At 41.0% G+C, this 27,031-nt stretch overlaps 3 protein-coding genes across 6 annotated transcripts in view; 1 reads left to right on the forward strand and 2 right to left on the reverse strand.

Annotated features, from left to right (window-relative positions):
* Window positions 1-771: 771 nt before the first annotated feature.
* On the reverse strand, window positions 772-14,784 carry mfsd8l1 (major facilitator superfamily domain containing 8-like 1). The gene is made up of 13 exons (XM_036989280.1): window positions 14,485-14,784; window positions 14,061-14,141; window positions 12,336-12,521; window positions 9,977-10,039; window positions 9,584-9,703; window positions 8,840-8,919; window positions 8,040-8,538; window positions 7,811-7,884; window positions 7,248-7,461; window positions 6,815-6,937; window positions 4,708-4,838; window positions 2,694-2,790; window positions 772-2,201 (listed from the first exon to the last, which is right to left on the reverse strand). Exons 2-13 carry the CDS (start codon window positions 14,134-14,136, stop codon window positions 2,197-2,199), a joined length of 1,668 nt encoding a protein of 555 aa, XP_036845175.1. The 5' UTR covers window positions 14,137-14,141; window positions 14,485-14,784; the 3' UTR covers window positions 772-2,196.
* A 2,690-nt stretch (window positions 14,785-17,474) lies between these two features.
* polr2h (RNA polymerase II, I and III subunit H) lies at window positions 17,475-20,007 on the reverse strand. Its single transcript, XM_036984902.1, has 7 exons — window positions 19,793-20,007; window positions 18,860-18,952; window positions 18,653-18,736; window positions 18,437-18,530; window positions 18,248-18,331; window positions 17,835-18,023; window positions 17,475-17,664 (listed from the first exon to the last, which is right to left on the reverse strand). Exons 2-6 carry the CDS (start codon window positions 18,930-18,932, stop codon window positions 17,906-17,908), a joined length of 453 nt encoding a protein of 150 aa, XP_036840797.1. The 5' UTR covers window positions 18,933-18,952; window positions 19,793-20,007; the 3' UTR covers window positions 17,475-17,664; window positions 17,835-17,905.
* A 2,333-nt stretch (window positions 20,008-22,340) lies between these two features.
* The window catches only part of LOC110527749 (lisH domain-containing protein ARMC9), a 92,729-nt gene continuing 88,038 nt past the window's right edge, over window positions 22,341-27,031 (forward strand). For 2 of the 4 annotated variants that reach the window (XR_005052830.1, XM_036985001.1), the window contains exons 1-4: window positions 22,342-22,965; window positions 23,348-23,441; window positions 25,331-25,456; window positions 25,657-25,827. Coding sequence is in view for 1 of the 4 variants with exons in the window: in XM_036985001.1 (XP_036840896.1) it covers window positions 23,367-23,441; window positions 25,331-25,456; window positions 25,657-25,827 (372 nt within the window). In the remaining 3 variants the exon portion in view is untranslated. Of the gene's footprint in view, window positions 22,966-23,347; window positions 23,442-25,330; window positions 25,457-25,656; window positions 25,828-27,031 lie in introns of all 4 variants that reach the window. The other 2 variants (XR_005052837.1, XR_005052839.1) reach the window with 2 other exon arrangements.

Raw genomic sequence — 27,031 nt, forward strand, 5'->3', positions numbered from 1 at the left:
TGTGTTTTAGTTAGATTTGACAGCGCTCTTGAGTTCTGTCAGTTTATTATATTTTCAATAGCTCAATTTGAAATTCATTCAGAGTTCATAAAAACAAATACAAATTAAAAACGTGGTTTTTCCTCGCTTTACAAAAGTGAATCAGTTATGTGTAAGAGCTCTGTAATTAACACTGGATTGGAGTTAAAACAGACGGGAGGTTATATTCCTTGAACTAATATCTTCCAAAGAAAGAAAGTGAAATAACAGTGCCATGCCTTACGATTTCATGAACAGTTATTTTTTTTACTGAAGACATTGTCATTAGCCGACAAGGGCTAGTCTAAACAAATCTGATATTTGCGTATCATATGTAGAGCTTCTAATTTCTGATAGACATTTAAAAGTGCTCAACGTGGCAATGAATATTAAAAATCAAATCTAATAAATACAGCTCACATTTTGTCCACTTTCCAATGTGGCCCAACACCGACATATTTACATGCCAGTTAAATGTTACGTAACAATTTGCCTTTATGAACTAACGTTAACTGTTAGTTTCTGTAATTACATGTTGGCATTTTAAATATGCATTATATTTGTTAACCTCAAAATTGTGGCTAAACCGCTCCGGTTTTACAGGACATAACTCAAGTTATAGTATGCCCCCCCTTACCTAAGATGAGTCTTCTCACCCTGGAATTATTATTTTTGAAATTACCAACGCAATCGGGCGTTTATTTGCAAACTTTCTAAACGGTGCACATATGTCACTAATATACCAATTTGAAGTACACTTTAAACACTGGCAAAACTTTATTTTTATTATTAAGGACATTTCATTGTAAAATGGTCAAAACGCACAATATACTGCTGGGCTGGTAGTACATGTACACAGTAGTGTTGCAGACACTAGTGTAACGTTTTCATTTTGATTGAAAACATTTGACAAACTTGTTTAGCAATGGTAGGTAATAATGTACTAGAACATTATTCAAAATAGCTTTCAAACAAATATTTCATCTAAGTTTTAGACTTCCCCTTTAGTAACCACACAAATAGTACAACACATTAGGGACCATGACAACGAGCTATGAGGAAATGTGTGTTCAAATCATATGCAACGTAAAGTATCCAAAGAGTACGGAAAAATATCGACTATAGAAAGATAATGTTAACTATAACAATTAGCATATCCTTTACAAAATGAGACACCTCTGGATAAAAACAGCTACTCTCAAAGGGAAGACAAATTCATTAACTAAGTGGTTATAGAACAGGTTGTGCTGACCAAAATATAATACCTCAAGTGTAAAAATAGTGGATTTACATTGAGCCATATTCATCTTTACAGCTATGTCACAAGACTTCTAGAACAGTATAACTTACACATGACTCATTCATAAAGCCATTATTATTTATTACAGTCAGTAGTGATCTAGTATTTCCCCTTGCCCTCGTTCTGTGGAAAAAGTGTGATTTTCATAAACATGTTCTCTTGGGCTATTTTGTTGCCAGAGTGCCAGTCTGTTTGTGCCATCGAGCCGACTCCTTGTCACTGTAAACAGTTGGGCTTAACGTCGACAGCAATGGCGTCGTCAAGACCACAAACGGATCTGGGACCAGGATAGCTATCTACTTGAGGCTCTGCCACACAGTCTTCAGTTACACCACAGTAAAGGGGAAAAAAAGGATAAGGGCCCCCACCAGTGTTCGAAAAGGGCACTGCATTTCATAATCATATTCAGCCATCAAACAAAACCAAAAATGCATTCATACATTTCAGTCAGCTGAAAACGCTGGGCAGTGTGTGGGGGTGAGGTATTAATGTTTTGACCATTTGTCTCGATATAAAAAAATAAAAAAAACTGATCTGTTCATTTCCTATAAAATCTTTGTCGGGTCAGTGTTTGAAAGCATTTCAGTCAGTGGTACAATCATGTGAAATGTGATTAAGTTATGAGCTATAAAAATCAGAAACACTTACGAAGTTGTGATGTTTTGTGCATAACCAACACCTTTATAAAATGTTTGTACATTACACCTAATTCCAAAGTATTTAGTTTCCATTTTGATACTATATTTGCAGAAGTACATTCATCTAGTACGGGCTCTACAGTCATCTTGTACGGTGTGTGTGCGCAACGTATGTGAGTCTTCAGAGATTGAGGAAGCACATGTCCTGAGATGAATTCAGGGTAGGAAGAGACACTCGCTTCACACTTGCAGAGAAAGAGAAAACACATTTGAAATACCGTGCCAAAGTGGATATATATATTTTTAAGTACATTTTATAGTGTAACATTTGTTTGGATGATGTGTTAAACATGTAAATAGACAAGATCTGACATGGCCCAACAGCTGAAACATTTGTTCTCCTCATCTACAATGCAATGTATGGCTTCATTTGGGACCACGCACCAACTTCTACGGTTTCAAGAACATTCGTGGTCCTCTGTCGCGCATGGCGCTCAAGTTTGATTCACAGGACTAGGGACACTTCACGCCATTTGATAGAAAGGGATTGTTGTAGCAGGTTAGAGCCTTAACGTCAGTCTCCAAACCCGCTACGTTAGTTCTCCAAGCCTGCTAGAACAACGTCACTTCCATATCGGAGTGGCATAAAGAGAGATGCTCTACATAAAAAATAAAATAAAATCCCTTTGGATAAAAGCATCTGCTATATGGCATATTATTTGTAAATTGAGACGTACCTCGCAAACCCCCGCATTTGTCACACTCCTCCAAGCAATCTGCATGGTCCACCACAGTGGGAGCCACCAGACGGGGATAGGAGAAGGAGAACATGATCTGATAGAGAAAAGGTTCAATGTTACAAAACATTAAACTTATTATTCACAGAAACCAACAAAAAAAAATGCACAATTTGAGGTAAGCCAACCAAACGTGTTGGATTATATATATGGAGAATATATCTGATTTAATCGATATCGGCTTTTTTTGGTCCTCCAATCTGTATTGGCGTTGAAAAATTATTTAAAAATAAAAAATTTAAAAAATAAAATCGGTTGACCTCTATGTTCTACTCCTACTATGTTCTACTCCTACTATGTTCTACTCCTACTATGTTCTACTCCTACTATGTTCTACTCCTACTATGTTCTACTCGTCATGATTTTTTATACATACATACATGGGGTCTGAATGCACAATTACAATACTGAATGAACACTTATTTTAACACATCTATAATATCTATTTAGTCTCAAATAATGAAACATGTTCAATTTGGTTTAAATAATGCAAAAACAAAGATAAGAAGTAAAAGTGCAATATGTGCCATGTAAAAAAGCTAACGTTTAAGTTCCTTGCTCAGAACATATGAAAGCTGGTGTTTCCTTTTAACATGAGTCTTCAATATTCCCAGGTAAGAAGTTTTAGGTTGTAGTCATTATAGGACTATTTCGCTCTATACCATTTGTATATCATATACCTTTGACTATTGGATGTTCTAAAAAAGGTAGTTTAGTATTGCCAGCCTAATCTCAGAAGTTCATAGGCTTGAAGTCAAACAGCGCAATGCTTGAAGCACAGCGAAGAGCTGCTGGCAAATGCACGAAAGTGCTGTTTGAATGAATGCTTACGAGCCTGCTGTGGCCTACCACCACTCAGACTGCTTCATCAAAACAGACTTAATTAGAATATAATAACACAGAAATATGAGCCTTAGGTCATTAATATGCTCAAATCCAGAAACTATAATTTCAAAAACCAAACGTTTATTCTTTCAGTGAAATACGGAACCGTTCCGTATTTAACCTAACGGGTGGCATCAATAAGTCTAAATATTGCAGTTACATTGCACAACCTTCAATGTTATGCCATGATTATGTAAAATTCTGGCTAATTACGGTCTTTGTTAAGAAGAAATGGTCTCCACACAGTTCGCAACGATCCAGGCGGCTCAAAATGCTGCATTTACCCTGACTCTACTTGCACAGAACGGAAGAAAAGTGACTATTTCCCTAGTTAGAAGAAATTCATGTTAGCAGGCAATATTAACTAAAAATGCAGGTTTAAAAATATATACTTGTGTATTGATTTTAAGAAAGGCATTAATGGTTAGGTACACGTTGGTGCAACGACAGTGCTTTTTTTCACAAATGCGCTTGTTAAAAATAAAACAAATAAAATCACCCGTTTGGCGAAGTAGGCTGAGATTCAATGACAAATTAACAGTCACCGCATCGATATGCAATGCAGGACAAGCTAGATAAACTAGCAATAACAACCATGTGTTAACTAGTGATTGTTAAGATTTTTTTTTTGTAAGATAAGTTTAATGCTAGCTAGCACCTTACATCCTCGCTGCACTCGCATAACAGGTAGTCAGCCTGCCACGCAGTCTCCTGGTGGAGTGCAACGTAATCGGCCATAGTCGGTGTCCGAAAACGCAGATTTATCGATTATGAAACTTGAAATCAGCCCTAATTTTAAAAAAATAAATAAAAAACAGGCCATTCCGATGAAATCGGTCGACCTCGCGAACATACAGCTATGGTCTCTAAACCAAGTTATCGTTAATCATTGTATATTTATTCCTCGTTACGTTTCTATTTCTCTATATTGTTGGGAAGGACCTGTAAGCATTTCACTGTTAGTCTACACCACTTTATCAATCATCTGATATGTTATGAGGTACATTTATTTACATGGGTTATTCTCAATGAAATGAAATCTATTTTACAAGAGACACCGTGAACTCACAGCGAACAGGGCCAGTAGAGCCATCATCAACCCCAGCATGATGTACATGTGTCCCGTCAAACCACCCCCCCATAGGGGGCCCAAGATAGTGGCCAGACCCCCCACAGAGCGACGCACCCCCTGGCTCAACCCTGGAGAGAGAGGGAGGGACAGGCAGACAGTTACTGACAAATAACAGACATACCTGGGGTTCAGAAATAAATACATACAGTTTGAAGTCGGAAGTTAACATACACCTTAGCCAAATACATTTAAACTCAGTTTCACAATTCCTGACATTTAATTCTAGTAAAAATGCCCCGTCTTAGGTCAGTTCGGATCACTACTTTATTTTAAGAATGTGAAATGTCAGAATAGAGAATTATTTATTTAAGATTTGATTTCTTTCATCACATTCCCAGTGGGTCAGAAGTTAACATGCTACGAAATATTAACTGAGTGTATTGCCTTTAAAATTGTTTCTCTTGGGTCAAACGTGTCAGGTAGCCTTCCACAAGCTTCCCACAATAAGTTGGGTGAATTCTGGGCCATTCCTCCTGACAGAGCTGGAGTAACTGAGTCAGGTTTGTAGGCCTCCTTGCTCGCACACGCTTTCAGTTCTGCCCACAAATTTTCTATAGGATTGAGGTCAGGGCTTTGATGGCCACGCCAATACCTTGACTTTATTGTCCTTAAGTCATTTTGCCAAAACTTTGGAAGTGTGCTTGGGGTCATTGTCCATTTGGAAGACCCATTTGCGACCAAGCTTTAACTTCCTGACTGATGTCTTGAGATGTTGCTTCAATATATATCCACAATTTCTCTACATGATGCCATCTATTTTGTGAAGGGCAAGTGCCCCCTCCAGCAAAGCACCTACACAACATGATGCTGCCACCCCTGCGCATCACGGTTGGGATGGTGTTCTTTAGCTTGCAAGCATCCCCCTTTTTCCTCCAAACATAACGATGGTCATTATAGCGAAACAGTTCTATTTTTGTTTCATCAGACCAGAGGACATTTCTCCAAAAGGTACGATCTTTGTCCCCATGTGCAGTTGCAAACCGTAATCGGGCTTTTATATGGCGGTTTAGGAGCAGTGGCGACTTCCTTGCTGAGCGGCCTTTAAGGTTATGCTGATATAGGACTCGTTTCACTGTGGATATAGATACTTTTGTACCCGTTTCCCCCAGCATCTTCACAAGGTCCTTTGCTGTTGTTCTGGGATTGATTTGCACTTTTCGCACCAAAGTACGTTCATCTCTAGGAGACGGAACGCGGCTCCTTCCTGAGCGTTATGACGGCTGTGTGGTCCCAATGGTGTTTATACTTGCGTACTATTGTTTGTACAGATCAACGTGGTCCTTTCAGGTGTTTGGAAATTGCTCCCAAGGATGAACCAGACTTGTGGACTGCAATTGTTTTTCTGAGGTCTTGGCTGATTTCTTTTGATTTCCCCATGATGTCAAGCAAAGAGGCACTGCGTTTGAAGGTAGGCCTTGAAATATATTCACAGGCACACCTCCAATTGACTCAAATGTCAATTAGCCTATCAGAAGCTTCTAAAGCTATGACAACTGTTTAAAGGCACAGTCAACTTAGTGTATGTTAACTTCTGACCCACTGGAATTGTGATACAGTGCATTAGAAGTTAACTAATCTGTCTGTAAACAATTGTTGGAAAAATAACTTTTACGAGTAGAGGTCCTAACCGACTTGCCAAATACTATAGTTTGTTAACAAACAAATTTGTGGAGTTGTTGAAAAACACTTAGGTTGAAGTCATTAAAACTAGTTTATGTAAACATCTGACTTCAACTGTGTGTGTGTGTGTGTGTGTGTGTATATATACAAAATCCACTCTTTATGTGAATTACGGACACAACCAGGCAGAAAGGAAATGGGGTGTACCAGGGTTATGTTCATTAGGGTACACAATGCAAACCCTTAAGCAACGGAAAATGAAAATAAGCTTTCTAATTGGACAAGTCTAGATGATCCCCCCCCCCCGTTTCAGGTACTTCTCTTCCGATTGGTGCCTAAATGAACAAAAGACTGGTTTAGAGCACAGTTAAAACTACAGACGTCTACGCCCAAAAATGGTCCTCTAGAGGGCGCTGTTGCCTACCTTGAGACTTTACCGAAGTGATTTTGGAGAAGAGACACACCTGGGCCACAGCAACAAAGGGGAGCCCCGAAATCTGCAGGAACACCCCAATGATGAACTCTGCTAACTGCCAGGAGAAATTACCTGAGGAGAGGAGAAAGAGGAGACATGGGACTAATCCATTGGCTTTTTATTAGCAATGGAAGTACGTCACAACAGTTCTAAAGTTATACTCAATGTTACATCGCATTAGTCACAGTCAGTATCCTGAATCTGAAATCCTGCAATTAAAATGAATGGCAATTTTAAAACATGTTTTTGTTGTAAAATAAAAAATCAAGGTTTCTCATTTGCTGTATGGTAAATAGCTTGTCTGAGTAGGCAACATTGTTCGACCGAGCTAAAAATAAAAAATGGCCCGGCTGAGTAGAGCGTGTTGGGCAACCTCACTCACCCTGTGGGTTGGCCAGGAAGATGAGGCACCAGACGCAGGAGATGTGGCAGAGGATAAGGCCCACGGCCAGCACCACCCTCTCGGTCGTACGGCGGCACAGCCAGTGGACAAACAGGAAGCCTGTGATCACCTCCACACTACAGATGCAGTAAATGATGCTGTTCTCCAACTCCCCGAAGTTAAAGTACTGCTGGGTCAACGGCGTCACGACGGTCTAAGGTGGTAGGAAATCAAAAGGAGGTCACGTTACTGACACATTTTTCATAAACACTTTATGAATAAATAGTGTTATTAGCGCTCACACTAACATAGCATTTACAATGGCATATTCAAAAACATTACTATAAAGTCTAACAAGTACTTCGTAATCGTCCAGCAGGTAATTTAGGCAACGCCTCCACAACCAAGCACAACGATGTATGCATGAGGACACTGAAAGTTGGTTTAAGGACAGTGATTTGGCTAACTGCTACCCTCCCCCCAGTCACTTTTATGCAATGTCGTATGTGAAAGGCTCTTCAGTGAGTGAGGAAGAGAGCACATGGACAGTTGGGCAAGCTCACCTCCAGTGCTGTCTGGTTAAACAGTATGACGAAGTGAGCTGTGAACAGCACAACCACCTCCTCCCTTAGGAACTCTAAACAGGTGAGGCGCAGAGAGGGAGAGAGACAGAAACAGGGTCAGAGAGTGATGGTGTGGAGGAAAGACAGGAAGGGGAGTTGGACAGGTACAAGATCAATACACATTTAAATGTATTTTACCAACTTGAGAAACGCATCCATCACCACCCACCTCGGCTCATACTGAAACTCGCAGAGCTAGAGTCACCCACCCCTTCGAGTGGGGGCGAGTGGGTAGGAGAGACGTGAGGCAGGTTGGACTTGGCCGGGTTAGCAGTTGACCTAGGAGGATCAGGGGTCACCACCGAGCCGTAGGACCCTAGGATGTCTGGGCGTTGCCCGAGCAAGGGCTTCCCCTCCCCGGCTCCCTCCCCCCAGGCTCCTCCCACGGCTCCCTCCCCACAGGCTCCCCCCTCGGCTCCTCCCACGGCTCCCTCCCCCCAGGCTCCCCCCTCGGCTCCTCCCACAGCTCCCTCCCCAACCCCCTCGGCTCCCGCCTCGTCTCCTCCCACGGCTCCCTCCCCGGCTCCCCCCACTGCTCCCTCCTCCACAGTTCCCGCCCGCTCGGCTCCCGCGGCTCCCTCCCCCACCAGCTCCTCCAGGGGAGGGAGGTCCCAGAACATGAAGACCACGACCAGCTGGAGGAGGGTCCACATGAAGCACATAAAAAGCTGTGAAAAGGGATAGTGTTACGGTTAGAGCGGCCAACCGGTATTTACAGGTTTCAAATCCCCGTATGGGGCATTTAGCCAGTTTGTTCATATAGTTCTACCTTGTTTGTGACCTAAGTCCCAATTCAAACTAAGTATATTTACAAATGATACACATTTATAACGTCTCAGGTAATCATTCAAATACTCAATGAAAAATGACAGAATAAAGTCTATAGATAAGACATACAGTATCTTACTACACATGTTAACATATACCTATTATACTGTGAAAAGATAAATTATTCAGTTATCGTCTTACCCCAGGTGCAGTGTACTTGTTCACCACGAATGGCCCCAACTTGAAGTCACAAAGCCTCAGGAAGAGATTCAATACAGGACCTGTGTGTGATGAGGGACATCATGAGACAGACCCTTACACTAACAGAGACACAGGTGGGTGCGTTCCAGGTAGTCTTTTTCATAGTCCTGCTGCACATGTCAGAATATGGCAATATCTTATTCCTGAGACATTAAAAACAATTCAACGCATTGTGAGAGCAGAGGCCAAAATACAGAGTAGGAGTGTTGATCTAGGATCAGTTGAGTATTTTAGATCATAATGAATGATTATTATGGACAAGGTGGATCTGATCCTAGATATTACTCTGAGGAGCTTAATGAATACAGGCCCTGATCAATAGCAGCTGGACTGGGGGGAAAAAAAAAAAGACAACCTTGAACTCCATAAACTGAGTAAATGACAACATGCTATGAAGCAGAAACACATTACTGGAAACAATGTTGTTCTGGAGGGCTGCCCTGGTCGTGGCTAGATATTTTGAGTTGTCAGGAACAAGTTTAGCATTTGATAAGCCTAAACCCAATTCTCCTAACCTGCTATGTTAATTATCCTAACCTGCTGTCCAAGTTCTGATCTGCTACAAAAAGTCATTATGTACTCCATCTTGTCAAAACCAGGCCTGCATGCAGAACAGCGTGCGTTTCCAAAAACACGATACTCCTACAATGAATGGCACAAAGGAAGCAGACAAACAGCACTGACCAATCATTAGGCCAATCTGTCGGCACGCCATGACCGATGCGAATACAGTGGAGCGGTCCTCGTGGGCTGTGCATCGACCCATGAAGCCGAAGATGGACGAACCAGCACCTGTACCAACACCTTTGGGAGCAGACACATTAGTAACATGGAGGTTAGCAAGAAAACAGATACAATAATTCTGAATGTCCTAACTTTTTTTCTAAAAGTCCATCTTAGAGTGGCCACAAGCATGTCATTTTACTCTAAAAAAAAGACAAAACAAAGATGAATCACCCTGCAAAACATTTTGATTAGGCTATAATCTAAATAATCTGTTTAAAAATATATATATATTTTTAAGTGTCCTTTACAGCTCAAAACTGCATTGCTCTAGTAGTATATGGGTAGTCTCACCTGCCACTAGTCTGCTAGAGATCAAAAGCCATTTGGAGTAGCCCATGAAATACATGAAGTTACCTAGAGGACAACATGAAATACATGACGTTACCTAGAGGACAAAGAATCATCACAGTAGAACGAACAGGGACCATGAGTTTCAAGCATCAGAGTGCTGATCTAGGATCAGGGTCCATCCTGTCCATGTAATCATATTCATTGTGATCTACATGGCAAAACTGATCAAAACTGCCCACCCATATTGATGGTTAGTGTGGTGCATTATGGTGTTGAACGCTGAGCTGTAGTCAATGAACAGCATTTTCACGTGTTCATTGTGTCCATGTGTCAAATGCAAGAGTGATACAGATCCACAGATGACGCTATGCAAATTAGTGGGTCCAGGGTGTCTGGGATGATGGCGTTGATGTGAGCCATGACACTCAAAGCATTTCATGGCTACAGATGTGGTCATCTGGACAGGTTACTTCGGCGTTCTTGGGCACAGAGACTATGGTGGTTTACTTGAAACATTTTAGACTGGGTCAAGTTGAAAATGTCAGTGCATGCTCGGAGTACACGTCCTGGTAATCAGTCTTGTGAATGTTGACCTGTTTAAAGGTCTTACTGCTGTGGAGAGCGAGGTCACAGTTGTCCAGAACACTCATGGATAGTTTAGTGTTGCCAGCGTCGAAGCGAGAATAGAAGTTATTTAGCTCGTCAGGTATGCTCGAGTCACTGCTGCTCACAGCTGGGTTTCCCCTTCCCCTCGATCTTAGTCATGCACTAATGCTTTGCCTGGTTGATGGTCTGGAGGGCATAGCGGGATTTCTTATCCGAATTACAGTACCGCTCCTTGAAAGCAGCAGCTCTAGCATTTAGCTCAGTGCAGATGTTGCCTGTAGTCCATGGCTTCTGGTTGGAATAAGTACATACGGTCATTGTGGGGACGACGTTGATGAACTTATTAATGAAGCCGGTGGACTGATGTGGTAAACAACGCCTTCAGATGAATCCAAGAACATATTTTATTTATTTATCCTTCCTTTATTTAACTTGGCAAGTCAGTTAAGAACAAATTCTTATTTTCAATGACGGCCTAGGAACAGTGGGTTAACGGGGGCAGAACGACAGATCTGGGGTTTGAACTTGCAATGTTCCGGTTACTAGTCCAACGCTCTAACCACTAGGCTACCCTGCCGCCTCCAGTCTGTGTTAGCCAAACAGCCCTGTAGTTTAGCATTCGCTTCATCGGACCACTTCCATATTGGTACTTCCCGTTTGACTTTTTGCTTGTAAACAGGAATCTGGAGGAAAGAATTATGGTCAGATTTGCCAAATGGAACACGAGGGAGAGTTGTCTCTGTGGCGTTTTCACCTCTAGTTGCACATGTAATATACAGGTAGAAATTAGGTGAAAGACTTCAGTTTCCCTGCATTAAAGTCCCCGGCCACAAGGAGCACCGCCTCTCGGTGAGCATTTTCTTGTTGGCCCACGGCACTACACAGCACGTTGAGTGCAGTCTTAGTGCCAGCATCCGTTTGTGGTCGTATATAGACCAAAACAAAACAAAAAAAGAGATGAAAACCACTCTTGGTAAATAGAATGGTCTACAGCTTATCATGAGGTATTCTAACTCACGCGAGCTAAACCGAGGCTTCCTTAATATTACAGATAGCACACCAGCTGCTAACAAAGAGACATAGCCCCTCCCCTGAGCTTCCCTGATGCTGCTGTTCTGTCGATGTATAGAAAAAAAAATCTATTTCTATTTACCATGTCCTTGTTCAGCCATGACTGAGAAACATGGGATATTAGAGTTCAGAGCACGTTAATAGGAAAGTCTCAAACAGAGCTCATCCAATTTATTCTCCAGCGATTGCACATTCACCAATAGAACAGAGTCGAGGTGATTTATCCATTCTCCTATGTAGTCTCGTCTGGTATTCCGCATGTCGGCCTCAAAAGCGCAGTCTCCTTCAAGTGTCGGGATTTGGGCCAGATCCCGGGATCATAATCATATGTCTTTCACCTCCGACTTATTGAAATGGAAGTCCTCATCCAAGTTAAGGTTAGTGATAGCTATTTCTGATGTCCAGACACTCTTTTAGGTCATAAGAAATGATTGTGGAAACATTAAGTACAAAAAAACAAAAAGATTAGCACAAAGGTTAATTGCACAATTGGTCAGGAGCTTTTAAAACAGACACCATTCCCTCCGGCATCATTCTTAGGAATATTACCCTCTGGAAGGCCAGGTTGAATTGTCTCCATGGTGCTTAACCCTGTCTAATAATCAGATCTACAAAAGTGCCTAAGGGGTAGGAGTTAAGGGTTGATTTGGGATTCTGGGTAAGATTTCAAAGAATAACTTACCGACAATTTCAAAGAGGTTTGCAAAGAGGATTATCTTCTTGGTGGCGTGTGTCTTGTCAGACCAATGGCCAAACAGAGGGCCCGAGAGGAGACCAGACAGACTGAATGCCGATAGGCCCAGACCTAGGAAGTAAGGCGCTGCCCCCAGAGTCTGCAGGTACCTCCATATCGTGGGCAAGATCACAGCTGGAGAGAGGGAGGCATGGAATAAAATATTTGCTCCTTTAGTTCCTCAATTTACACTTGGCAATTTCTCGCCTTCATTTCTCAGAACAAGAATAGACTGACAAGTTTCAGAAGTACTTTGTTTCAGGCCATTTTGAGCCTGTAATCAAACCCACAAATGCTGATGCTCAAGCTACAACTAGTCTAAAAAAGGCCAGTTTTATTGGTTCTTTAAATCGGCAAAACAGTTCAGCTGTGCTAACAATTGCAAAGGGGTTTTCTAACGATCAATACGCCTTTTAAAATGATAAACTTGGATTAGCCAACAACGTGCCATTGAAACACAGGAGTGATGGTTGCTGATAATGGGCCTATGTACCTCTTTCTAGATATTCCATCAAATTCACCGTTTCCAGCTTCAATAGTCATTTACAACTTTAATGTCTACACTGTATTTCTATTCAATTTGATGTTATTTTAAATGGACAAAAAAAGTGCTTCCCTCTCAAACAATGAATTTTCTAAGTGACCCCAAAGTTAACGGTACTGCATGTCTGGGAGCAAGGCTAGCTAGTCATTTTCACGAAATGCAAGTCAATGACGACGTTTACGCTTGCATGTGGCCTGACTGACTTGCACTTGTTTATGTGTGTTTAACTTGAAATCATGCACAATGAAACTACAGCTTGGCTGAATCTGAGTGCAAACCACAAGTGACCAGGGGCAACAACATCAACGGTTTCCATAGCGTTTACATTATCTGACGTCATGAGACCGATCCTCTCCTCTGGATTCCAAGGTTTAAATTGTTTGCTTGCGGAAACCTGTCCCCCTCTTTAAACATGACTCTGGTAGCCTGATCCTAGCTCCCGACGGAACTAAGGATTGTGTCACGACATTGATTTCCTCGTCAAGTCACACACAGTAGTTTATTAAAATCTGCCCCAAGAGGATCCTACTTGCGAACTCATGTTTACATTTTACCTGGCTAATAATAACAACAATCATCCAACATAAGTAGGCCTATCAATGACGTACCCCCCCCCAAAAAAATAGAAGCGCTTAATGAATCTCTGTACGGAGGTTATTTGCCAATCAGTACAGCAACAGTTGACAAAGAATTGTTCAGGTCTAAAAACAATTCATTCCCATTTGAACATTAGGCAATACAATGACTGTGGAATGTGCTGTAAAAATCAGCTGAGCTGACATGAAGGCAAGAGCATAAATTAGTTAGTGAGCAGGTTTAAAGTAGTGGAAAGATTGGGAAAGATGCAAGGGAGTCATTAGGAAATCAATTGGGCTTTACAAACCCCATGTTTCTGTCCATTAAAATAATTACTCATAACCTCTACACCTGGTCAACAAACAGTGACATAAGACAATAAGTGACATTTTCTGACAGGGTACAGAACAGTCACATCAATGTGGTACGCAAATGTTAGCTTCAGTTGAATGTGCATTTTTAATCTATATTGTAAAATGTTCGCATAGGCGAGCAACCAGAGTAACCACAATATATGTCCCCCCCCCCCCCCCCCCCCCAAAAAATACACTTACCATATTCCATACCACTTAGAAGAAAGATCAGTCCAATTGTGAAGTAAGTCATCTTTTTTTTCCGTTTTAACTCCATTGTGCCTGTTATTTAATGTGTCAATTAATATTTTACTTTGTTGTAGTGTTATCGTTATTCATCAATGTTCGCAATTGGAAGCAGCTTGCTGAGCAAATTAATCCAAAGGACAGTGCGTCCAATTAAATTCCATCGCAAGGTTCTTGAGGTTGTTTTACATTTAGCAAAATCTTAAAATTATACGTTTTTTTTTTTTACATGAAATATTAATCCGCATCTCATCAGATTACCAGCGACTGGAACCCAGTCAGTGTAAACGATGTGATTTCGAGATGCACTGTCCAATGCATTATAAAATCTGCGAGACTGCAATGGACTCATCGTCAGAATACGTAGTTTTGAACTCACCCTTCAACTAATGACTTAAATTTGCCGCTCCCAAATTGTTGGTTTTATGTGCAGTGTAAACTATGCAGCGACTACAGTTTAAGTGTATTTTAAGTAAACCAGAACCTACTTCCAGTAGAACGTCTGCCAAAGCATGGAAACGCAAATTAGTGACAACACGCCACAATCCCAATGTTTATCTCTTCGAGCGCACTTCCGGTTGTCAGGATGAGTGTGGAATAAAAATATTAATTTTTCAACATATATGTTAGATTTCTGTGGGGAAATAATATTAATAATATACCGGAATACACTTTAAATGAATGGCTACAATAACTATTAATAATAGCCTAAACTCGGTCGTTTTGGTTTTTGCCGTAGCACTACACAGCTGATTCAAATAATCAAGTAATCATCAAGCTTAATTTGAACCAGCGGTTCGGTGCTAGGGCTAAAAACCAAAACGTGCACCCCTAGTTTGAGAAACCCTGGCGGAAAAATAATAAAAGCAATGGCTTTATATAATATTATCCTAAAATATATATCTACTCATATTCAGACTTTTCCCAATTTGGGAAACAGTGATTTTATTACGTTTTCTTAGGAACTTATTCGCACCAAAATACACTATGAATGGAAGTCACACCTGGATGACAAAATAGCTGAAAAACATGTTTATAGACTGTTAATTTTATCTTAAGTGCTTGCCAAATCTCCATTCACATTTCCTCATTGCTATTGCAAGCGTTTCCACCAACAAACCTTTATCAAAACATGTTACATTTCAGCATGTGATGTGTCTAAACTCGAATAAAAAGCATGAGCTGACAAATTATTTACTGTAGAGGTGCTGACTAACAGTGAATAAACTGGAAACTACAGAAGAGTTGCACACTCCATGTGTATAACCTACCAGGAATTTATTGGGTAAGAAAACACCCATGTTTCGGCATCACTTTGCCTTCTTCTGTGTGAAATTAACATGAGTAGGCCTAGTTAGTCTTTGACAACACTTTTCCCCCCCAGTCTGTGGAACTGGGAGAGAAAAATGCAGACATTATCCAGTAATGGAATAAAAACACTGATTCTGTCTGTCCTCCCAAACCAGGTGGTCACATCATTGACGTTGACCCAGTCCTGTGACTTCCATTACGACTGAAACTGAGAGGGCTGTGTTGCACACATTGCCGCTTTCAGGCGCACATTTAATTCAATTTCAATCTGCAGAGTCTCCACATTTATTTGCTGCCATGCAAGCGAATATCAAACCATGCCTCCAAGGCATGTTGCCGACATGACAGATATGGGGACATTTCAATTTATGACATTTCCAAGGGCAGGCAATGTGTACTGGTTTCCATCTTCCATTTTATCAGTGACAGTTAAACTGACAAAATTCATTACTTTATGTAACGGATGTGAAATGGCTAGCTAGTTAGCGGTGGTGCGCACTAATAGCGTTTCAATCGGTGACGTCACTAGCTTTGAGTCCTTGAAGTAGTGGTTCCCCTTGCTCTGCAAGGGCCGCGGTTTTGGGTAAAGATGCTTCGTGGGTGACTGTTGTTGATGTGTGCAGAGGGTCCCTGGTTCGAGCCCGGGTATGGGCGAGGGGACGGTCTAAAGTTATACTGTTACATTTACAAGAATGTGCATGCATAATACACACTGAGTGACCAGGGGAAGCCAGGTGAAAGCTTTGAATCCTTATTGAAGTCGCTTGTTAAATCCACTTCAATCAGTGTAGATGAAGGGGAGAAAACAGGTTAAAGAAGGATTTTTAAGCCTTGAGACATTTGAGACATGGATTGTGTATCAAATCAAATCAAATTTGTCACATGCTTACTTACCAGCCCTTAACCAACAATGCAGTTTTAAGAAAATACCTAAAATAAGTAAGCGATTAAAAAAAAATAATAATAATTAATGAGCAGCAGTAAATAACAATAACGGGGCTATATACAGGGGGTACCGGTACAGAGTCAATGTGGAGGCTATATACAGGGGGTACCGGTACAGAGTCAATGTGCGGGGGCACCGGTGTCGAGGTAATTGAGGTAGTTATGTGTATGCAGGTAGGGTTATTAAAGTGGCTATGCATAGATAGAGTAACAGCAGTGTGTGGGGGGGGGGCAAATAGTCTGGGTAGCCATTTCATTAGCTGTTCAGGAGTCTTATGTGTGCCATTCAGAGGGTGAATGGGCAAGACGAAAGATAAGAGCCTTTGAACAGTGTATGGTAGTAGGTGCCAGGCACACCGGTTTGAGTGTGTCAAGAACAGCAATGCTGCTGGGTTTTTCACACTAAGTTTCTCATGTGTATGAAGAATGGTTCACCACAGAAAAACCATCCAGCCAACTTGACACAACTGTGAAAAGCATTGGAGTAAACATGGGCCAGCATCCCTGTAGAATGCTCGACACCTTGTAGAGTCCATGCCTGGAAGAATTGTCTGTTCTGAGGGCAGAAGTGTATGCAACCCAATATTAGGAAGGTGTTCCTAATGTTTTGTACACTGTGTATATGACCTTACACAAATGTAAGAAACATTTTAAATTAAGTTTTAGTCAAATATATCGGTTTGGGCTTCTTGCAGTCAACAAATTATTTACAATTATGTTCCAGCCCCCTGACCATGCGCTCCAAAAATAATGAATGTCATTTATTTTTTTTAATTAGTTTTTAATTTTTTGGTAATATTATTTTTTTTAAACGGCCTAAAGCTGAATCTAGTTGATGATCCCTGCTCCACAGCTTTCTCAAATCGTCTTTCCTTGTGCCTCATCCTCAAAATACATTGGAAGACATGGTGAAAACTTCCTTGGAACTTCTCCAATGTGTTGAGAAAGAGGTAATGAAAGATCCACGAGGAAGAACAATTATTGAGAAAGCGATTGTTACATATCAGAGGCATGTATGTTCTGAACCACATTATTTTATCTGAACATTCCTCCACATTGTATAATACAATAAATAGTAACGTTGAAACTAAATAAAAGTGCACACACCACATACAGATTTATCAAAAAACATTTTTATTTACACGACTTTGCTTTACGGTCTCTCTCGTTCATCTCTTTTGGAGAATCTAACAACACTAAATAAAAATAAACTAAAACGTTCTACCGCTTCAAAGTGTCTTTAAAGATGGACATCTTCTCCACATTTTCCATACAGAATTAGAATGCACAGTAGTTCAGGGGGTACTAGTTCAGGGGGTACTAGTTCAGGGGGTACTAGTTCAGGGGGGTACTAGTTCAGGGGGGTACTAGTTCAGGGGGGTACTAGTTCAGGGGGTACTAGTTCAGGGGGTACTAGTTCAGGGGGTACTAGTTCAGGGGGGTACTAGTTCAGGGGGTACTAGTTCAGGGGGGGTACTAGTTCAGGGGGGTACTGTAGACAGAGGAGCCGCTGTGGCCACACTTGGGGGGGGGGGGGGGGGGTCCTAGAAGGCCAGTTTCTTCATAAGCAGATAGACTCGGGAGTCCACTTCAAAGCCGTGCAGATTGTTGGCATCACCTTGTAGCCTCATCAATAGGCCTCCGTAAGACACATAGGCAGAGCTGTAAGGAGGAAGGACAGCGCACAAACACACACACACACACCATTAATAATTATGCTGTGGTCTAAATGAAGGAGCATTGGACAAAACATTGGACAAAAACCGACAAGCTGAATGCACAACATTTTTTTTTTAAAGAAAATAATAAGATAGTTGATTATTTTCCTTTCCCATTCCTACTAAAACTTGTGTTTGATTGAACATCACTACTGGATTGTCACTCACAGACGTGTAGCTGCTTCCGTAGAGGTCTCGTCACCCTCAATCTTGTACACCTTGCCATACATCACATAGTCAAACTGATCCGCCCTGACAGAGAGAAACATGGTTCAGACAAAACAATTTCCAGGAAATCAATGTCGCCCAATATTAAATGTATTCTACATCCAACACAGCAGTTTCACAATAATATACCTGGATGGCCGATCATCCTGTGGATTATATTCCCCATCGTCAGGAGTTCCATCTTCATATAGTGTGCTGGCTATTACCAATCTGAACTTGTCACCTAGAGGGATAGTTGGAAATGCATAAAATATCCAAAACAGGCTGCTACAACAGCAATCAAGTACACATTTACTTAAACGATTTTATTAGAAATTAGACAAGACACATTCACACGTCACTTACCAAGGTCAACAGGATAGATCTGAATGTTTACATCCAAGATGAGGTCCATCTTGAAGGACTCACTTTCACAGTGCAGACGAGAAACTGAAAGAAAAGACAAAACCACAAGAAATTATTGTAGCTACTACATAATGCAGACAGATTTATTTACCAAATTTGAGACATGAAGTGCTGTAAAGCTAGCCCAAGCGTATTCCAAACTCTCACCTCTGTCAAATTTCATCCCATCTGGATCGATGTCTTTCACGTCAAAGATGTCCTCAAACAATATACCAGCCATGTCTGTTCTGGTCTAGTGCCCTGGTCAATGAAACACAGAAAACCCTTCCAGCTTAAACTTTACATTGTGCTGGTAGCTAGCCAAATCATAGAAGCTAACTACTTTTCCTTGTATTGATGAACACATATTCTTCCCGGGGGACTTTTGTTAAAAAAGCCCAGACCGTTTTTCTAAACGTCAACCCCAACCGCAAGCGACGAGTGTATTGGAAACATAAGGAAAGTATGTTTCATATCAGCGACAAATAACTTTCAAAAAACAAAAAGGTTAAATACGGAAAAATACGAGGTCAATTAATGACGTCAGTGACGTTCAGGTCGGAGGACTAGAAAAAGGACCGAGTTGGGTGTCGGTTCACATCCGATGTTTCCAAAGTTAAAACGAGGCATTAACTATCTACTAGCGTGTCCTGGACACCTGTGGTTCGTCAACTGGAGGCACACAGCGTATGGATCTGTGCAAATGGGCTTATGTTATATAAATTATATGATTATTATAAAGATTTTATTTCTGATGTTTCAAAATCCGTTTCGCTAGCGATGTTTGACGGTTAACAGTGTCTGAATTGTAGTTCGCATGGCCAGTCGTGGCAAAGTTAGAGGCTAGAGGCTAACGTGTCTGTTAGCTAAGTGTAGTCGCAATGCTTCTGTGCATCTGACCACCATTTCTATTATCTTTTACTAGCTAGTTACAGTAGCTAGTTATAGCGAACATTGTCCACCCATGACAGCAATTTCAATTTTTATTATAGCTAGTTGAGTTTACAAAATAACTACATGACTCAAAGCATCACTGGTTAGCGAGCTAAATCAGCATATTTAGCAAGTTAGCTTGGCGACAGGAACAAGTTAATCACTTACCTCGATTAAGTGAATAGTCCTTTTTTTACCGTTTTTTTTCTCTAGCTATAGTTGTTCCAATAAGGATAAATGTGATTTAATATGTGCTGAATAACCTAAATCAAACATTAATTACTGTGCCGCGCTGAGAAAACGTGCTCGATATTCGAACTCCAGCTATTTACTTCCGACAATAATCGGAAGTGGGTCTGTGCTTCGTGGAATCCTTGGGACGCCCTACTTCTTCTTTAAAGTTTTATGGCAGACTACACCCGTTGGTGTATTGCCGCCACCTACTGTTTCGGGGCATTGAAACAAAACAAATATAATATAGAAATTCGGGTGCATGTTCACCACCACAATTGCAGCATTTCGGCACAACTGGCATGTAATACTTCTCCCGTCTACATACACTTGACACCATGGGAGGTTGGTGGCACCTTAATTGGGGAGGATGGACTCATAGTAATGGCTGGTGTGGAATAGTATCAAATAAATATTTTTTATTTATCCGTTATTTTACCAGGTAAGTTGACTGAGAACACGTTCTCATTTGCAGCAACGACCTGGGGAATAGTTACAGGGGAGAGGAGGGGGATTAATGAGCCAATTGTAAACTGGGGATTATTAGGTGACCATGATGGTTTGAGGGCCAGATTGGGAATTTAGCCAGGACACCGGGGTTAACACCCATACTCTTACGATAAGTGCCATGGGATCTTTAATGACCTCAGAGAGTCAGGACACCCGTTTAACGTCCCATCCGAAAGACACCACCCTACACAGGGCAGTGTCCCCAATCACTGCCCTGGGGAATTGGGATATTTTTTAGACCAGAGGAAAGAGTGCCTCCTACTGGCCCTCCAACACCACTTCCAGCAGCATCTGGTCTCCCATCCAGGAACTGACCAGGACTAACCCTGCTTAGCTTCAGAAGCAAGCCAGCAGTGGTATGGTTTCCGTGTGTTTGATGCCATTCCATTTGCTCCGTTCCAGCCATTATTATGAACTGTCCTCACCTCAACAGTCCTCACTACTTGACTCAAATAGTTTACATTTATCACGTTGCATGGTTTTGGGCACAAAGGCTTTCACAGGGAATCTCATACAACCCAAATACATGTGAGAAGGCAGAGACTCTTCATAAAAAAAACTATAGAATGGATGGAGTGGGCTTCCGCACTCTATCTACCATGCGGGTCAGTTGTTGTGCATCAACCACTTGATCCATTGGGACACCCTACCACATTGAAGTTGACATTTAAAATGGTTAAGATTAAGGTTAGGTAAGAAGGGTAGGGACGCCCGAAGGATGCCGGATAGCACTAATCAGATGGGAAGTGGGCTGACAAAGAATAATTTAAAAAAATGTTGTAGCGACCTTATCAAATCAAATGTTATTTGCCACATACACATGTTTAGCAGATGTTATTGCAGGTGTAGCGAAATGCTTGTGTTTCTAACTCCAACAGTGCAGTAATATCTAACAATTCACAACAATACAGACAACATAAAAGTAAAATAATGGAATTAAGGAATATATAAATATTAGGATGAGCAATGTTGGAGTGGCGTTGACTAAAACATAGTAGAATAGAATACAGTATATACATATGAGATGAGTAAAGGAAAAATATGTAAACATTATTAAAGTGGCTAGTGTTCCATTATTAAAGTGTCCAGTGATTTCAAGTCTATGTATATGGAGCAGCAGCATCTAAGGTGCAGGATTACGTAACCATGTGGAAGCTGCCTAGTGATAGCTATTTAGCCCAACGCATAGCAACCTCGTCAAGGGGTTCCGACCTCTTGTCGTAATGGTTAAGGTGTTGGCTTGATAGTCACTGTACCCGGGTTTTACTCCCAGTCGGGGCTACCCCCCCAAATTCTCTACAATGTCTTTGAACGAATAGTCATTGTTGGGGAATTATTACACCAAATCAACTTCACTCTGAAAGTGAACCTTGACTCAAAAGCTATTAGAACTAAAAACCAAAAGATAATTTCTGTGTTAAAACTATTTACTGAGCCAAGTAATTTAAACTTCTTCTCAACCTAAAGATGCAACCTCAAAATGTAAAAAAAAAAAAAAAAAATGAAATAGTTCACTGATCAACTGGCAGGGTATATGCTACACACAAGTGTCTGTGCAGAGACGACAGCTGCAGCTGTCCCAGCCTCCTAAACAGTTGTCCAGTGGATTAAACATTAAATAAAGGGTTGTGATTTCCAGTGGAGGCTGCTGAGGGGTGGATGGCTCATAATAATGGCCGGAACAGAGCATATGGAATGGCATCAAACACACAAACCATGTATTTGTTACCGTTCCACTGATTCCGCTCCAGCTTTTCCCACGAGCCCGTCCTCCCAAATCAAGGTGCCACCAACCTCCTGTGGTGATTTCACATACGTCAAAACATATAACTTCCTTTGGTTATCATTGTTATTGTTTTTATATAGAGAGCAAAAGCAATGGTGTATTTTTGAAGGCAACAAACTCTGCCATTGCTTGTTGGTCAAAGCCTTTGGGGAAATTACGTTTTTTTTGTAGTTTTTGGGGGGGATAATTGCAAAAAAGATAAGGTCTGTGGTAAACACAGCTTTATGAGATTTTATAAATTTTGTTCTAGATAATCTTCATCGGCTAACTTCACTTTTGGTGAACTTTTAAGCACTTAAAGGATTCATAATTCATAAAGGTCATGTTAACTGACTAATATTACCTTATCGAACAAAACGTGTACAATCTCCTAAACCTGTAACTTCAGACATTATTTTCTGTGGTTATCCCAAAACCATATTCTTTCCCTATTACTTTTCTGGTCAGTGCTATCCGGGATCCTTGGGACATCCCTACCCCTAAACCCTAACCCTACCGTCTACTTAACCATGAAACCTTACCATTTTACATCTTTAAATTGGGTAGGGACGTCCCAAGGATTTAGAATAGCATATACCCTGCTATTTAAGACATTTACGTCATCTGTCTCCACTTTCCAGCCATAGTTTCACAACAGTTCGGTTGCTAGGGATTCTAGGCGTCTTCCTAGTCTGGTTGCTAGCTAATGTGCTAGCTTGCTGTCTGTCTTGTTTTTATGCATAACCTTGCACTTCGTCAACATATAAATAAAGATACATCTATTTAAAGTTTTAATATCAATTCATATTTCGAAGTAGACTGCGATGTGAAAAAGGTAAGGTTGTGCGTGCTATATAACTTTACCACATGTTTGGATGATTAGCTATCGTTAGCTAGCTAGGTCAGGTAAATGCTGATCAACAACGAACGTTACAACCAGCTATGGATAGGAAGGGCAGGTTATGTCTTGTGTAGCTAGCTTTGACTTGTGTAGTTAGTATCAGTACCTAGCTAACTATATAGTCACAGGTCTGAGCTGTCTTATGTAACTTAGCTACCTAGCTCCTTAGCTAATAAGCTAAATCTGCCTGCCTGCCTGCTGTGCCAATTATGTCAGTGTTGAAAACCATCCAGACATGGCAGTATTGTTGGGATTTCACACTCGCATTGTGAAGTCATGAGCAGAGAAACCAGTGCATGCTTTCCGTGTCTTTTAGCCAGTGTTTACAACTTCACATGAGTTCCGGGAAGATAAAGGAGATGGGGGACATCTTGGCCAATGAAGCTGATCTTCTCGGGATGATCAATGAGGTATGTGAAAGGAACGGTATATTAACTTTTACACTCGCGGGAATTGGCCTACATGGATAGGGCTATGAACTTTATTTATAATAAGGATTACATGGAGAAAATCGGAAATCTCTAAAATGAAAATGGATGGCCCTCCCTTAAGCAAAATATATTTTACCTAAACAAGTGACACCCCCCCCCCCCCCCCCCCCCCCTATCGTTTAACCTCACTTCTTGGACAGACCAGAGCCCTAGATATGCAGTTTTTGAAACTGTTCTTCATCCTGTAAGCATTACATGGCAACGCAGGAATTTTGATAGCATAGAGGGCTGCGGGCCAGAAGGTTGTGTGTTCACAGACCACCTCACACAAGAGTAGGTAGTGGTGGGCAGATCTCCTTCATAGTCAAATCATTGCATGAATCTATCATTGTATTTGCAGGTCAGAGGAAAACATTTAATTTTATAAAAATGTCAAGCAATTCTACATATTAGCATAATCCTTTTTAATAACACACAAATTACCAAATTTACAGGAAAAGAATAGACAGAAAGAAAGGCCTGTGATTTCTTATCATAATTCTCCAATGCCAAATCAGTGTGTCTTGTTTGCAACAAAAGGTTTTGCAAATAATTACATCTGAGATATCATTAGGAATCTGAACATGGTACGTCCTTTCTACCCCAGACAGAGTAGGCCTAGCTTGTCAATCAAATTCAATCATCAATCAAATGTATTTATGAAGCCCTTTTTACATCAGCCGATGTCACAAAGTGCTATACAGAAACCCAGCCTAAAACCCGAAACAGCAAGCAATGCAGATGTGGCCAAGGAAAAACTCCCTAGAAAGGCAGGAACCTAGGAAGAAACCTAGAAAAGAACCAGGCTATGAGGGTTGGCCAGTCCTCTTCTGGATGTGCTGGGTGGAGATTATAACAGAACATGGCCAAGCTGTTCAAACGTTCATAGATGACCAGCAGGGTCAAATAACAATAATCACAGTGGTTGTAGAAGGTGAAACAGGTCAGCACCTCAGGAGTAGATGTCAGTTGGCTTTTCATAGCCGATCATTCAGAGTTCGACAGCAGGTGCGGTAGAGAGCGCGAGTCAGAAACAGCAGGTCCGGGACAAGGTAGCACATCTGGTGAACAGGTCCGGGTTCCATAGCTGTCGTCTTGTAACTGTACATCTAACATAGAGATCATAAACGTTGACTCTGTATATGACATGACTATTTGGAAATGTGAAGTGCACGGGTCATACAAGCCAGCTAAATACATCAAAGCGGTATTTATTATAATCTTCAACATCTCATCTTTCGAAATTCAAAGAGTCCTCTTAATTTACAGCATCCCCCCCCCCCCCCCCCCAACTCACTCAGACAACACAAACATGTTCAATAGTTGCCCAATCAGCAGGAGGGATGGGGGCAACTTCTCGTTGTGCGGTGCTCAAGTTCAGAACGGCTGTCAGTCAAAAACAATGAAGCACATTGCCAGAGCTCTGATGTCATGTATAGCATGTTACTGTAAAGCAACTGTGTTGCAACTTAGGCGTTTATCAGTGCCCAAATCTACCATTTTACAACCCGTATATGGGTACGATTGTAAAGGGCTATGGCATCTCATTGGAAAAGGGTATATTATGAAGGTTATGGGAAATCAAGGGTTTAAGACATCTCATTGCGAACACAGATGTGTCAAGTCAAATGTGCTTAATGTTGCTAACCATGCAGCCATGCATGCACCAGTGTCATTCTATGTAGCCCGCCTGGGACCAGTCTAATTTTCATCGACTCAGTCTCAGTCACAACATGCAATTGTGTAGTATTTGGATAAAAGTAGGTCGTGTTTGTTGTTTTAATCTGAATTGAAAACTATAACTTCTCTCTTTTTTTTTTCTTGACCAGTATTTGAAGTATGGTGAATTTGAAGAGACAGTTCATCACTTTGAGAAGGAGTGTAAAAACAAGGGGAAAGTTGTTCCAAAGCCCAGAGGCAACAGTCTTCGGGACTCGAAAACGCTGATTATCCAGGTAAATTGTGGATTTTATTTTATTTTTTAAAGCTGCATTCTATGGTCGTTGCCGGAAATGACAGACATTCGTCATAGATACCCCAAATAGTATGCTAACCACAGACTCCGAAGTTCTAAAGGAGACATTCCAACATTCCGTGATGGAAGATGATAGGTTCTATTTGAATAGTACTAGCCCATTCCTGTGTATCCCTACAGAAGGACCTGTTGAGCTCATTTGATGACGGCGACTTCAAGGTGTTCTTCGAGCTGTGGACAGAGTTTGTCCCTTTGGAGGTCAGGGACTGTGATCCTCACGCCCAGAAACTGGAGTTTTACCTTCATGTCCACTTCACCATCTTCCCCTTGAAAATCCACTTGGGCAGACATGTACGTATAATACGCCTCTCCTCACTACCGCTTACTGGATCACTCTGTTGGATGTGCAATTTAAAAAATATATATATATATATGTTAGAAGCTACCCAAGCTCTAATTCTGTTTTAGTATGAGTTCCAGACCCAGGTTCAAATACTGTTTTGTTTTCTTTCAAATACATTGAGTGTGAAATTAAACCTGATTATGGAATGCAAAGATGAGAAGTTTTGCCCTTTAGGTTATCAACCTTGTTCGGTTACTGTACCACCAATGACATTTTTGCTTTGCCCGTAGTAGCTCTGATGTACATCCTCATGTACATTTTTACCACAAGGCTTATTGTCTCATGAGTCCTTCTTTAAGTACCCGCTGTGGATAGGCCGAGTACCCCTGCTTGAAAACCACTGCACTAGGCAAGTTCAATCGAGCACACCTTGAAATAACTATTTGAACCCTGGTCTGGTGTATTCCGTTTTCTGTCTCAACGTTGTACCTCTTATATCAGACTTATAGACTTAAGTGTTGCTCTTTTTTTAGCACAAGCCTGGCTTTGTGTACTTTGTCATACCAGCTCCCTCATCTCTGTGGTGAGAAAAATAGCATGCAAAAAAAATTGATCAAATCACCATCAGCCAACAGATGGCCTCGTTGCACCATGCAGCCTTTCCTTAGCAACAAGCCATTCACACTGGTTCGTTTGGTTGAAGTTCTCTTCACAACTCCTTGGTTCCCAGGAAACCAAAATGGTGGTCCTATCCAGTGCAATTGTATAACCTATAACCAACCTATAGCATTTGTGAAAGTTGTGCACCATAGATAATCTAATCTTATTTTTGTATTATCCAATCAGAGTACATTTTATTTGGTCACGTGTTTAAAAAAACGTAAGTTGTTAATACAATACAGTACATAAACATATCAATGAGCCTGTACAGTGCATTTGGAAAGTATTCAGACCCCTTCACCTTTTCCACATTTTGTTACGTTACAGCCTTATTCTCAAATAGATTAAATATTTTTTGTCCCTCGTCAATCTACACACAATACCCCATAATGATGAAGCGAAAACAGGTTTTTAGAAATTAATGCAAATGAATAAAAAATATTTTTAAAATTATTTACATAAGTATTACATAAGTATTCAGACCCTTTGCTATGAGACTCGAAATTGAGCTCGGGTGCATCCTGTTTCCGTTGATCATCCTTGAGATGCCTC

This window comes from Oncorhynchus mykiss, chromosome 1, assembly GCF_013265735.2.
Source record: "Oncorhynchus mykiss isolate Arlee chromosome 1, USDA_OmykA_1.1, whole genome shotgun sequence".
NCBI classification, from domain to species: Eukaryota; Metazoa; Chordata; class Actinopteri; order Salmoniformes; family Salmonidae; genus Oncorhynchus; species Oncorhynchus mykiss.